Source organism: Saimiri boliviensis, chromosome 19 (assembly GCF_048565385.1).
Source record: "Saimiri boliviensis isolate mSaiBol1 chromosome 19, mSaiBol1.pri, whole genome shotgun sequence".
Lineage (NCBI taxonomy): Eukaryota > Metazoa > Chordata > Mammalia > Primates > Cebidae > Saimiri > Saimiri boliviensis.
In genome coordinates, this window is record NC_133467.1 from 10,900,724 (window position 1) to 10,915,449 (window position 14,726).

Sequence of the window (14,726 nt, forward strand, 5' to 3'; positions counted from 1 at the left end):
CAGAAAGTGGCAAGTCTTTTTCCCTGTGCTTCACAAACTAATCAAATGCTTCACTTACCTGAGTTTTCTATTTAGAAGTATCAGTTATCTCAATACACAATTTCAAGTATTGCAATTTAATTTTTTTTTTTTTGAGATGGAGTCTTGCTCTGTTGCCCAGGTTAGAGCGCAGTGGCACCATCTCTGCTCACTGCAACCTCCGGCTCCCAGGTTCAGGCTATTCTCCTGCCTTAGCCTCCCTGCAGCTGGGATTACAGGCTCTTGCCACCACACCTGGCTAATTTTTGTATTTTTAGTAGAGACAGAGGTATTCACCATGTTGGCCAGGCTGATCTTGAACTCCTGACCTCAAGTGATCCGCCCATCTGGGCCTCCTAGAGTGCTGGGATTACAGGCGTGAGCCACTGTGCCCAGCCAAGCACTGCAATTTTAATTGGAAAAGTCATGACTATAAAGCATTTTATTTTTAGCCAACGTCTAATTCAGTTTCAGTTATTTTTACCTACATACTTAAATGTTCTTTTCTTAGATAAATATTGTCCACAGACGAGCTCTATCACCAGTAGTGACAGAAGTTACAGGCATTAAGAACAGCATATAACTATGGAAGAATTGCTAGCAAGAGGGGTGCGGAGAGATTCAGTTGATACAACTGACCAAAGACATCCTACCCTAGAAGAAAAGGTTTGCTTTTTGACTTCAAATTGTCTCCAGAATTAAGAAACTGGAAATACTCAGCCTTGGCTTCATTTTTACAGAAGATGAAAATGAGTATTTAAATCAGCAGGAAACAAGGGAAAAAAAGTTGTACTGCTGAATTCTTTGCAGGAAAGAAAAACATAAAAAACTTCTGGGGGAGTTTACATAGGATTAGATTAACTGTGTTGAAACAAATTCAAATGAATGGACCACAGATGGCATAAGCAATTAAATGCGAGAAAATGTAGGGTAATGAGTCTGTGAGAGTTAAAAAAAGATCTAGAACCACCAACAACTCCCCACCCCACAGCAACCACCACCACTGTTACCATCAGAAGTCACACACGCTGCATAATTTAAAGGAGAAGGTGGAGGAAACAGGCCAGCCAGAGGCCCAAAGCATTGGGAAAAATGGGCAGTCACATCAGTGCAAAGGCACAGGTATTTCTACAATGATAAGACAAAAGGATGGGTGGGAAATGACATGATTCTCTCTCTGTCTCTGTACAAGACTAACTGAGCTTCCTACAAGGTGGTGTCTTCTACCAAATGTTGTAAGCTTGTTCTACTTTTAGTCATTCCTTTCTTCCTCTGCTTTTATTTTTTTTTTAAACTAAAAGCAGTTCTCAGAGTAAAGTCAAACAATCTCTACAATGACACAATTAAGGGAAACCAAGCAAAACGTGACAAAGTCAAGCTTTGATCAGTTATGTAGAAGAGGCCATGAGCGTCTTTATAAAGATGAACCAAATCCTAAAAAAATAAAACGTGAAAAGACATTTAAATATGTAGGCTGTGTGTGTATTTGAGCGAGAGAGCGAGACTGAGAGGTAGTAGCAATAAACAAAGGAAGCGCTGGATCTTACTACAATTTTTCTTTTATACAAGGAGTGAGAATTAGCAATCGGAGCCTTCAAGAGCAGTAATGTCAGCAGCTAGGACAAAAAGTATCACAGCGAATTTACAGGCATTGTGTAGGAAGATGGAAAAAGATCAGGACACCTAACCATAAAATTTCTTGTGTCCCTAACAACTCAATTATAAGTTTAACTGCTGTTTTCTAAAACACAACTCTGTAATCATAGTCCTGCGGGTTCCATATTTATTCGCACTCCATGGTCTGCAGATTCAATTTGTTTGGTTTGTAGGGAAACAGAAGACTTTAAAAAAAGAAAGGAAGAAAAAGAAACCGCAAACTCTGCAAAGTTCTCTGGAATCTAAAGTCAAGCAGTGCTTTCTGCCTTGTTCATGGTGAGCCTAAACTGAGATTTCGTCTCTAGACAGGACACATCAGGCATGCCTGGATCTGGCCTTTCTGCTGAGCCTTCTGTGAGGAATGCAGGCATCTGCTAGTGTATATGCAGGAAGGTTGACCTGAAGTCTCCCCTGTACATTTCACCCGGTGAGAAGAGGGTAACACTGACTCCAGAAAGGCTTTTGCTGACCTGCTCTTTGAAACCAGAGTGCCGGCCAGGACTCCTCGTCCTGCGCCCCGCCTACACTCATCCCCACCTACCTTGTCCACTCTGCCGCCACAGCTTTGGTCAGGCACTCATCCCTCTTTCTTGACCTCATTACCACTAAAAAAAAGCCTCCTCCGGGGTCCCCCTGCTCCAGTCTGGCTCCCTTCCGTGCATCTCCCTGCAACTGTCAGTCATTATTCTAAAATGCAAATCTGACCACACCACTCTGCTTAAAACTCTTCCATGACTATGCTAACATTAAAGATAAAGCAGATGTCATAGCTTAGCACTCCAGGTTCTCCATGACGTGACTCATTCCTTTCTCTCCAGCCCCCTTCCCTGCCCCTTTCCCATCAGGTTCCCTTACCTCTTCCCCAGGCTCAGCCTCACATGGGAAGCCTCATTTCAGGCCTCCATGCCTTCCCACAGGCTGTGACCTCTGGTTGGAATGCTGGCCCCCAGGGCCCTAGCCCTTACTTAACTCCTACTCATCTGTCACTTCTCTACTGATGGGCCCTCTCCTCTGTGCAGCCTTCCTGGACTGCCTACCTGTCACTCCCACTTGATTTAAATGCCCCTGATTCTGGGCTACCCTAGCAATGGTCACACTTACCACAACATATTGCAATTGGTTTAACTTTGTCTCCCTCAAGTTCCTCTAGAACAAGGAGTATTTTACTTTGTATTCTCAAGATTTAACATGGTGTCTGACATAAAGTAGCTTTTGATAATAAGTGAATAGTATGAAGGAGAGCTTAGCAGGCTCAAATACAAATGACAGAATCATACACAAATACGCAACAGCAGTGAGAGAATTCACACCGGATATGTTTACCAGCAAATGACCCAGAAACTGCCAAAATCTCCAAAGAACTCCACATCAACTCTGTGGAGATAGCCACACCCATGGGCAAATCAGACACAGAGCTGAGCTTCTCTGGTGAAATGAAGCAACGCTTCTTATCTTCCCCCACTTAACCAATACTTTTCTTGCTCTGTTTATAGAAATTAATGTTTTATGTAAAAAGTATATGATGGTACAAATTAGAATGTTTTCCTATGTAGTGTATTTCTGCCTATCTTAATGTAAAATATGTAAGACACTCAAAAGATTCTGATTATTTAGAAGGGGGAAGCTTAAAGAGATATGTATACTCTGGACAAAAGAAACGAAAACGAGTGGGATTGCACAGTGACAAATTCCAGCTAAGTTCGAAAGTGAAAAGGCACAGTATTTACCTTATTTCCCTCATTTTCTAAGAGTAAAACTCCAAGAGGCTTTTTCTTTATAATTTCATGGAAATAAGATAAAATATGTTCATAAAATTGTTTTAACATAATATACACTTTTAAGTATTAAGGAATGAATGTGCCTCTTATGTTTATGCCATTACGTATCTGCTGGGAGTTGACATGTATTCTGAATTCATTTGGGTATTCCTGGATTGGTGAACTGCAATGGATATTCTTGATTACATGTCACATATTCCTAACACAGATGCCAATAGATTTTGAAGGCAGCAAAAGGATCCAATGTAATAATATCTCAGGCAATTCAAATTACTATATTTTCTTGATTGGTAGAGGTGACCCTATTATTGAATTATTTTAAAAACACATTTCTAAGGTCAAAATTAAAAATGCTAGTTGGCTCATTTACAGATGGCTGCTAAATCTTGAAATGGACTTTCTAAAGCCTAAATTAAACATTCCAATAGACACATAGAATGCAACCCAAGGGCCTGTTTTCCTAGATGAAAACAAGGATGACCAACTCTAAAGGAAAGGCTCCTCTAGGGCTTATCTTCTTACAGTTCTAAAATGCCACTCCTGCACTTTCCAGCCACACAGAATTGTAATGCTAGCCAACACTTTTTAACTCATGCATTGCCGTTCTTCCTTCAACATTCAGCAGCAAGAGAAGTACAACTGGACCTCTTAGTTTTGAAAGGCACTGGGGAATGTTTGTGAAAATGAATCATTGATACTTTTGCGCCCTGCTTTGTTCCATAAAGGGCGTAAGACAGCTTTAATCATTATCTAATTGATTTTTCTTGCTCCCATGCCCCTCTCTTCTTCTCTGCAAGTGAACACCTTCATGTAGACTTTGTTTTAAATGAGAAGCAACCATGCATTCACACTTATAAAGACAGTATCAGTCCCCCAAAGAAGGATGAGGCATGATCTATTCATTCAACAAACATGTATTGAGTTTCTGCCAACTAGATGGCCATGGTTGCAAGCTTACAGTCTAACGGGAGATAACAATGACAACAGAGTGAGGTAAATGCACAACTGGGAGGCAGAGAATGCCCCTGGAGCACGGAGAAGAGACGCCTCATTCAGAGCTGGGAGATTAGACAAGGTTCCCAGAAGTGAAATTAGCTGAAAACTCCAGAAACTGTAAACCATTTGAAGGCAACATGGATAGCAACAACATGGAAATGCCAGGCAGTCAACCCAAATCAAACATCCAAGTGAGAGACAACTTCTCAATCCCGATGTGACAAATGGTTATCTTACCTCTGTCCCTGCATAACCCATGACTGGCCGCCATTTCCCCAAATGCCACACTCTATTACCTGATGTTTCTAATTTCTTTTATTCCTACATATTTTCAACTTTCTCCATTCTATTTCACTGTCTTGACCAGTCTCCCAGCTAGCTTGCATTTCAACTTGGCCCCACAAACATTTATCAAGAGCCTATGTGGGAAACGGTGTGACAAATACTGGACACAGGGCAGAAAGGCCCCAGTGCCCTACCACAAGGACTGCGTGACCACGGAAGTACAGGACTGAGACGAGCCACGTGACTAACCACTGACCATTCCACTGCCCACAGATTTTGCAGAGGTGACCTAGCACTCACAATCCTGCTTGTAAAACAAATATCTGCACTTGGAACTTATCTGAGGCTTGACATATTTTTTGGACCCTGAGTCTGTCATATTCTGAACACAGCAGCATGAACTCTTGACACCAAAGCCCTTCCCTAACAGTTGAATTTTTTTACTCTGTCCCTTTGAGTACTCATCCTGAAATGGTACACTTCCTGCTTCCAGAGGATACTGATATTTTCTTAACTCATTTCTACATTATCCATTGTCCATATATAACCACAACACTGGGACCAAAGACAAATAACAAGTTTCGACCCTTTGCTCTTCCAAAAATCACAAGATAAGTGAATGCCTGGATGAAATTACTTCTTTTCTCAAGAGACGGAGTCTCACTCTGTCACCCAGGCTGGAGTGCTGCGGTGCAGCCTTGATCACCCCGGCTCACACGATCCTCCTACCTCAGACTCCCAAGGAGCTGGGACTACAGGTACATGCCACCACACTCAGCTCATTTTTTAACTTTATTTTTATTTTTTAGTAGAGATGGGGTCTTGCTATGTTGCCCAGGCTGGTCTCAAACTCCTGGCCTCAAGCAATTAGCCTGCCTTGGCCTCCCAAAGTTCTGGGATTATAAAAATGAGCCTCTGTGCCAGGCCCAGAATTGCTCTTTAATGTCTATTCCAGTTCTAAGATTTTTGTAATTTTGTGACATGAGTGAAGTCATTTTTTTCTGAGAATTATAGGTGGGTAAAATTATCCCAGCCTAAGATGTTATCGTAAAGGGAAAATAGGTCAGCATTTCAATAATATTTGGTTTTTCAAGGTTGCCAACAGAACTTCACTCTCAGTGGGCAAGGATGCAGCTGCGTGTATAAGTAAACTGGGCCTGGGACATACTAGGTTGTAGTTTTCCAACCAAACACAGAGTTTTACTTCAAAAGATCAACTGAACACAAAACTTAACAGACAAAATGGAAGCGAATGGCCTACATGTTTTGGACTGTATAATACTTCACATCTGAGGAGCTGTGATTATTTTGCTGTCCTCCCCAAAATTGAATCTTAATTATGTTTTGAGATTGGAGTACTAGAAAATACAAAAATTATGTTCCATCTTTTAGGCATCTGGAATAAGCATTACAGACACATAACAAAGCTATGCCTACCCTCATGTGCTGCGGAACCTCATACGTATCTTCGTATCTTCAACATGCCCTGTTTTCAACCTCCAAAATGAGTTTATCAATGAGATACATAGCTTCACAACAAATATCTCTATTTGCAGCTCAAGTTATCATTCTAGACATGAAGAAAGCCTCCTCTCTCAGGTCTTGCAACATCTAGGGAAAAGCACACCCAAAGCACCCTCAAGTCTTTTGAGCCAATGCTCTTTTCTACTACTATGGAAACAGCCTTAAGGTCCCAGGAAATTCTTCACAACAAGGAGCTAACCATCTGGGTTTGAATCTGGTGTTTACCACTCCATAGCTGTGTGACCCTGGCAAGCAATTTAACCTGTCTGGGCATTAGTTTCCTTATGTTAGAGAGAGAGAGAGAGAATATCATAACAACCCCTTCCTCAGAAGGTTGTTGTCATACTGCAGTAATTTCCTCACCTGACCTCACTCTCTAGTAACTCTGAAACTAGTTACTTTGAAGAATTTTGAAAGGGTTACCGGACTACAGGAAAACAAACATGGGGAAGCCACTCGGTTCTAAAGAGAAAGGTTTTGTAATTGCTATGGCTCAATGGGTTGAGTCACATTTAATTAAGTCTGGAATTTTCAAGGACAAAAACAGAACTTCCCAACAGGACACCTAAGACAAGAAAACATGTTGATGAGAGCTGGAGAGCCCCTAGGAACTTCCAGTTAAGGAGCAGGCTGGTAGCAGTAAATCACACTTTATTGAAATGGGGGCGAGGGGAACAGATTCCTCCATCAGCTGGAACCAATCTTTCCACATTATCCTCCTCAATATTTCACATCTGCTATTGAATCCAGGGTGAACTAACTCTAAACTCTGTATAAATTTGAGAACACTGGGAGAAGGGAGAGAGAAGAAAAGAAGTGAAGTCCAGTGAAGAGAACAGTCAGTGGGGATTACCAAATACCTCTGAGCATCGAAATACATGACAGTTTGTAGATGTGGGGCCTATAGCATGAATCCCTCCATTTCCCATGAATTACTCATCACTAGTGCTGTATGTGGCTAAAAACTAAAATAGGCACCCAAGCAACACAGTCTCATTAGGAAGAGAAGAATAACCTGACACCAAAAAAATGTAATAGCCCTTTTGAAGACAACTGGTTCAGAAGTTGTGAATCATTCCGAAATAGCTAGAGGCCAAACCACATGGACGCCACATTTAAATAAAATACACACAACCACGAAAACAAAGTGGTGACTTGTCAGAAGTCTAGTTCTGCTTTCCCTGTCCAGGTCTGCTGGTGATGTACATAACTAATTTTAAAATCATATTCTGAGGAAGGTAGGTACTTGGTAACTGAAGACCTCTAGTTCTCACTGGAAGGCTCCTGTCTTTTCAGACCACACCTGCAGATGTCATTAAGAGTTTATGGCCTTCATGGGTGATACCTCAGCCCAAAGTACAGTAGCAGGAAAGGCCTACACTGAAGCAGCTGGGGAAGCCTGAGGCGATGAATGCCTGTGTCAGCAGACCCATGGCAGAGGAAGTGATTGCTGCCAGCCATCCGCCACCGTTCTGCCTTAAATTCCTGGGAGTTACAAGTCACACATTACCTCTACTCTTAACACGAGGTCCTATGCAATTTTGTGCCCGTTCCCTCTTCACACTCCACCTCAGAACGCTGCTCAAAATATTCTGAGTTTTCGGAGACTCAAAGCCAGTAAAGACGGGATGCAAGTGCATAAATCTTCATCACTCTCCAGCCCGTCGGCCAGAATAAGGCCAGCCAGGTGAAATCACACTCCATCCCCTCTATTCAGCCAACCATTATTTTTCCTCTCAAGGCTTTTTGGGTCGCCTCTCACTGCTTGGTCTGAGAATTAATTCTCTTTCCAGATCAAAAATCCCTTCATTCTTCCACATTTGACACTTGCTCAAGTAGTGATCCTGTCACCAAGCTTTCCATTTCTCACGTTCGCTTTATGTAGGATGTGTTGAAGGATCTACTAGGTGATACCTACAAACTTGCATGACCTGACGCAATATTTTAGAATCTCAGTGGAAAAGAGTCTTGTTTACAGAAGCAGCATTTTTCCAAAGGCCCACTACTCTACACAGAAAGTCGTGGCCAATAAGCATCCATTTGTCTCCTCCCAAGATATAGAAAAGAGATCACAATAGGAAATCTGCCACCCCTCAAAAGAAGCGACTTGGAATAGTCTGTCTCCTGAGCCTTCTGGGTACCTCCGAGAGCTACAGGAGCAAGGCGGACACTGACAGCATCAACAGGGAGAGGGCAGAGAGAGACAGGGTGTCTTTTGGGAAAAGTTGCTTATGGCTCTTGTCTAAGAGAATGCCACTCTCTGGGCCTGTATTCTCTGTGTCATTTTCTGCCACTCCACCCCCAATCTATTTGCCAAAGACCTCAAGATGAATCTAAGAGTTTCTGAATTATTGACAAACCTAGAGAAGATGCTTTTGAAAACATTAAATACAAAAAGAGACCTGTTCAGCTAGTGCAAACACTTGCTCTTTAGCATTTTCTAAGGCCAAAGGGGGGCGGGAGAGGGGGGGAAGCCTGCCTCTGTTAAATAATAATGATATTCACAGAACAACAGACACTGAAATTCCAAGGTTCAGCATCTTGCCAGCTTTACTCACCCCCAGCCATCTTGCTCCTTTATTGGCAGCCTGTTGAATCTGGACTCTTTTGAGGGTGACATGGTAAACAGCTCCTTCCTCTACCTCTTCACCCCAGTCCTGAATCGAGCTCTGCCAAGGATGGGATAAAGAGAAAGAAAAAGAGTATTTTTTTTGCCTCTCTGCTAACCACAATCTATCCCAGCTGCTTTGCTGCTTACAACAGCACTCGGGGCACAAGATGAGCTGTTCAAAATATTACAATCCGAGCAATGCACAACACATTTTGATAGAGGGAATGCTGAGATTTTCTTGGCTTGTAGCCCCTTCCTGTGGTATCAGGATCCCTGGACTTTTCCATTTATTTTTCCTAGACTTGCTCACATAAATAGTTTGTTTGAAGTCTTTCTTTTTCTTCATAAAGAAACTGTAGTTTAGTCCTGATTAACTTGTCCCTCTTAAGTGAAAGGAAAAATAATTCTTTTGGGAAAAAAAAAAAAAGTTTGTACTTCTTAAAGTGGCTCAGTCGTTGAACAAACCAGATTTTAAACTCAGACACAAACAACTGTTTAAAATGCCAAGAGTCCTCACTCCTTTGGAAGTGGTTGCTTGTCTTTTTCTCCTCATTGTTCTGGAGCCCACAAAGTTAGCGGGGGTGGAAAGTTTTTATTTCCGTAAAATAATCTGGCAAGCGCAGAAAAAGCAACACATCATCAGGCAGCTTCTACTAAACTCTGTGCAGCGACCCCCTGGATTTCTATGTCCCCAGCTAAACCTGAGGTTTGTGTTAAAGAGCCGCTGGGACGCAGAAGCGCTCCGTGGTTCACCTAGACTAACAGTTCTTTTTCCTTCAAAGTTCTCCCCTTCTGACATGCATCTGCCCCAGACACACCACAGGCAATTTGCTGAAAAAGTGGGTATGGTTGGAAGGGAGAAGACACGCAGAGAGAGAGGAATACAAAGCGGAGGGAGAGAGCTTTAGCTCACAAGTATGGAATCGGATCACTCCGAGGGAGTCCAAAACACGCCCAGCGAAAGCGGGAGAAGATTCCCCACCAAAGAAGCCTCGGGAGAAGGCAGAGAGGTCTCGTTACCATTTTAGCTTGCCAAAGCAATTTCATTCTCAGTTTTCTCTCCGGTGCGCGAACGCTGCATGGTGCGCCCTGCTCGGAGGCCAACGCGGTGTCTGCCGGGCTCAGCCCCGCGGCGCCTCGCCCGGGTGCGGGTCCCCGTGCGGCCGCCGCGCACAGACACGCGCCGCGCTGCCCCCGCCCTCGCCGGTGCGCGCGACTCGGGCCACAAAGGGAGCGCGGCGAGCGAGCGAGCGAGGAGACTCCTCCCCACGCCACTCCGTGATGTAAGGCTTTCCTGTTTGTGCTTGTGACCACACTCTCCCTTTCTTCAGTCCCATGGATAAAGTTAGCAGGAAAGCGTCTCTCCAGCTCTGAAGGTGATTGGGAAACAACACTTTCAAGTTTATCAGGTTTTCCTGACGGTCACCAGGTGCCAAAATAGAACTGAGTGCGTGATGGAGGATCGGTGTGTCTTCCTTCGCTAAAACAATGGAAGGAGAAAGTCCGAAAAACTTCCATTATCTGCCTATTATCTGTTTTGATTTTAGAATAAGGAAGTCAGAATGACCCCAGGGAGAGCCCTAATACTAAAAACCAGGAAGTTTTTCATTACGACAAAGGATAAGGTCAGAGGACACTAGGGTATTCCAAAACCGTGCCCAGGGGCTCTACCCTTTCCTGCATCAGCCATGGACTTCTTTTCACCACCCATTGTGATAAGGCTCAATTATCCAGTAACTGGCCATTTTGAGTGGGAAGGGAACAAAGCCGGGTAAGGTTTTGCCGGGACTGACAGTGTCCTGGAGGTTTTGTGAGTAGCCACCATGGGTTGAGTTTTCTGTACTGTAGGGACACTGTGGGATCACAGCCACAGGTAAAAGCTCCTCATCAGAAGACTACCAGCAGGAATTTTATCATAATGGAAAGATCTGCTATAGGGATAAAAGAGTATTACATTTTTTAGATCCAGTTTTAATAAGTCAACAGCAAGAGATACCAGATGATAATGTAGTTAAGCTTGGCACCTGCCAGAATTCCATGCCAATTGCAAACACCTTTAGGGCTCATGTCTTTCATACTATTCACCCCAAATGAATTTAATCACCTTCAATTAAAAAAATAGGTCTCCCACTAATTGCCATACTAAAACATAAGCCTGGGCTTCAGTTAATAGTAAATATATCATGAGCTGAACATTTAGAAGATCAAGTGTACCGATGTTTCCAGGAGGACAGAATAAATGACAGCAAGGGCACATTAAGGAAAAACAAAAGGATCTGTGGACACTTAAGAACATCTTCAAGTCGCTCAGCCAGGTTATCCTCATATAACCAGAACCTACAGGGCATGGTGACTACATAGAGAGGAGACAGCCTTTTAGCAAGCTGAAGCAGTTGTTCTATAATTTAAAAAACAAACAAAAAACAATAGACTAACTCCTGTGATGATCAGGACAGAATGTCGCCGGGAACCACAGGAAAATCGTGTGGAGGCCCTACCTCCCTGCTTGTTAAGCCATCTTCAGGACCCCAGGACCACCGCTGGAGGACTTCTTAGGTGATCTTGGAGACAACAAAACGCAGCTGAGAGCAATTAAGCAACCTATAAGATTAATTTCACCACTACTTTAACCTGATTTTTGACTGTACATTTGGCAATAACTGAAACGTTTCCGTTTCAGGGATATTAAGCAGTTTCTTCAACCTCACTCTCCCAGGAAACCTTCCTGGGCAGAGCAGCTTATAATTCACAAGGCCCCACTCAGGTTTCAGGTCTACTCACCCTTCTCTGTACTCCACCAATTCCCTGGCTGGCCAAAAAGGGAAAAGAACTGGCTTCAGGGCAAATGGATCCAGCTTCACAACCAGGTTTGCAGTGAGGGAACCTGAATGCTACTACCCTGAGCCTTAATTTCCTCATCTGTAAAATGGGACAAACATCTACCTGAAAGAGTTTGAAAGAGGATCAAATGAAATAATGCATGCAAATCATAAGCACATGGTAAATAATCCAAAAAAGTTCCACTGCCTCCTTACTGTACTTTCTCCCAAATCGTATTTATCCATACTCACGGAAAAATATGTTATGTATGCAATACTAGGAAATCTGAAATGATGTCTTCTCATGGAATTACTTTAACATTTCAGAGAAGTTTTCCAAGAATATTTGTATTTCCATCTGATAATGTGTTGTGGTCTACAAATTTTTTTATGTTCCTTTAAAAATATTTCATCAGTAGGCAGTTCAGTCCGTATTACCTTACTACCTATACCTTTGGGTTAAAGTATTCCTGCTCAATATGTGAGCAGACAAACCAGTAAGCCATTTATAACTCAGTTAATGTTTATTTACCACATTCGCCTTCCCTTGACCTAACAGAGTCCTGAGAGGATAGGTCAAGTTTTGTTAAAAGGAGATCAGGAATGTTTTATAGTTCTTAGAGAGCAAGACTTGCATCTCTTTGGTTCCGTTTATTCCAAGGTACTCTATTCTTTGTGATACTATTGTAAATGGGATAGATTAGTAAATTTCATTTTTTAGATCATTTGTTGTTAGTATATAGAAACACATTAATTTTTCTTTTGCATATTTGGTGGGCACTGACAGTAACAACAGAAAAATTTTAGTATTTAAGAGGAAAGAGGTATGGAAGAGCAGCAAACTAGGGAGGAAAAATTTTTCTTGCTTTACAGTTTTACCAGAGCCAATAAATAAAGAGCAAATGCAAGCAGCTGGTGTGCCAATTCTTTAAAAGAGTCTATCTAGAAATGGAAGTATATAATATATATACCCCATTCATTCATTTATTTATGTATTCATTGGTCTCCATGACACCACATTTTTCTACATTTTATTCTACCTCTTTGTCTGCAAGATGAAGTAAAAAATACAAAAATTATGACAGACTGTACTTACGTAGGATGACATGGAGTGATATTTATGTGTCTAGGTAAATAATGGGATATTTGGCATATGAGTTTAAATTCCAGCTGTAGATCACTTGCCAACCAGGAGTCTGACCCTCACTTCTCACAGCCTTATTTTCCTCATTTGTCTCTTGTCATGCTTATCATGAGGATTAAATGAGATATACTACATAAAGTATCTGATAGAGTGCTTGCCACCTAAGAGGCATTGAATAAAAATGTATATCTTCTCCCTACTCTCACACCATTTTCCTTTAATGTAATTTTGTATTTGTTTACTGCTTTTGGTTTGTAATCTGAGTGTTCTTTATACTTTTGCCTGGGTAAGAGATTACACTGCATAACAGAAAAGGACAGTGCAAATAGAATAGACATGTACTTGGACATAAGTATGTAATAAAAAAACTTGTCTCACAAATGATATATCTGATAAGTGGTTAATATCCAAAATATATAAGGAATGCATACAACTCAACAGCAAACTAGCCAACCTGACTTAACAAATGGAACAGAGGACCGGAACAGTGTTCCAAAGAAGACCTACAAATGACCGACAGGTGTATGAAAAGATACTTAGTATCACTAAACATCAGGAAAAGGCAACAAAACCACAATGAGATATCACCTCATACCTGTGGGGATGGCTGTTATCAAAAAACAAACGACAAGTGTTGGTGAGGATGCAGACAAAAGGGAACGCTGGTACACTGTTGGGGAAGTAAATTGGTACAGCCACTATGGAAAACAGTATGGTGATTCCTAAAAAGTTAAAACTAGAACTACCATATGATCCAGCAATCCCAGTTCCGAGTATATATTCAAAAGAATTTAAATCTGCACTCCTGTACTGACTACAGCATTATTCACAATAGTCAAAATATTATGGATACAATGGAGTATTATTCAACCATTAAAAAAGGAGGAAATCCTGTCATCTGTGGCTACATAAATGGACCTGAAATAAACCAAACACAGAAAGACAAATACTGTATGGTCTCATATGTGGAATCTAAAACAGTTGAACTCATAGAAGCGGAGTAGAATGGTGATGGCAGGGTGAGGGGTTGGGAGAAATGTGGTGGTTACAGTCAAAGGGTACAAAGTTTCAATTATACAAGATGAATACCTTCTAGAGATCTACCACAGGTCTACAACACAGTGCCTAATAGCTACCAGTACTGTATTATATACTCAAAATATACTGAGAGGGTAGATTTTGTGTTAAGTGTTCTTCACACACACACACACACACACACACACACACATACACACAAATAAGAATATGATAATAATAATAATAAAGGAGGAACCTTTGGGAAGTGATGAATATGTCTGTTGCTTGGATGGTGATGGTGGTTTCATGGGAGTATACTTATCCCCAAACTCATCAAGTTGTATACATTAAATAGGTACAGCATTTTATATCTCAGTCATACTTCAATAAAGTTGTTTAAAAAAAAACTGGCCTTGAAGATGGCAATATCAACATAAAATGGTAAGAAATGTAAAGGCCTTGACTTTGTCACCCTCAATCTCAACGCTGCACTATAATGTCCTACTCTCAGCTCGCCCTACTGTCCTATGCCCAGTCCTACACTCAGGAAAGCAGTCCAGAGACAGCAATGATAATAATAATAATAATAACCATGCCAAGAAAAATAAATGAGAGGGCAGGATTTCCATTCCACACCTTAGTACTACTGAGTACCAATTGCCTCTACTTACCTATAACTACTATCTAAGCAGACTAATGTGAATCTTCTCCCACTCACTGGTAGTGGACTTTTGAATAAAACTGATAATCACCCTTTTGCAATATTTTACTCATAAACTATAATAAACATTATAGATCCATAAAAATTTTGGAGGAGGACCTAAGCAAATAAATTTGGTCCTTCTTGATTCCTTCCTCCAACAATATGAAAGCATTGT

The 14,726-nt window shown here is 41.6% G+C and overlaps 1 protein-coding gene across 3 annotated transcripts in view; it reads right to left on the minus strand.

The window, feature by feature from the left end:
• RGL1 (ral guanine nucleotide dissociation stimulator like 1) overlaps positions 1 to 14,726 on the minus strand; it is a 279,005-nt gene that overhangs the window by 113,488 nt on the left and 150,791 nt on the right. Inside the window, exons 1-2 of one of the 3 annotated variants that reach the window (XM_074389949.1) lie at positions 9,889 to 10,080; positions 8,816 to 8,926 (exon numbers count right to left, since the gene is read on the minus strand). The exons of 1 other annotated variant lie outside the window; for it this stretch is intronic. In XM_074389949.1, the coding sequence (XP_074246050.1) occupies positions 8,816 to 8,926; positions 9,889 to 9,915 (138 nt within the window). In that variant the 5' untranslated portion in view covers positions 9,916 to 10,080. Of the gene's footprint in view, positions 1 to 8,815; positions 8,927 to 9,888; positions 10,081 to 14,726 lie in introns of those variants that run through there. One more of the 3 variants, XM_003925294.3, reaches the window with a different exon arrangement.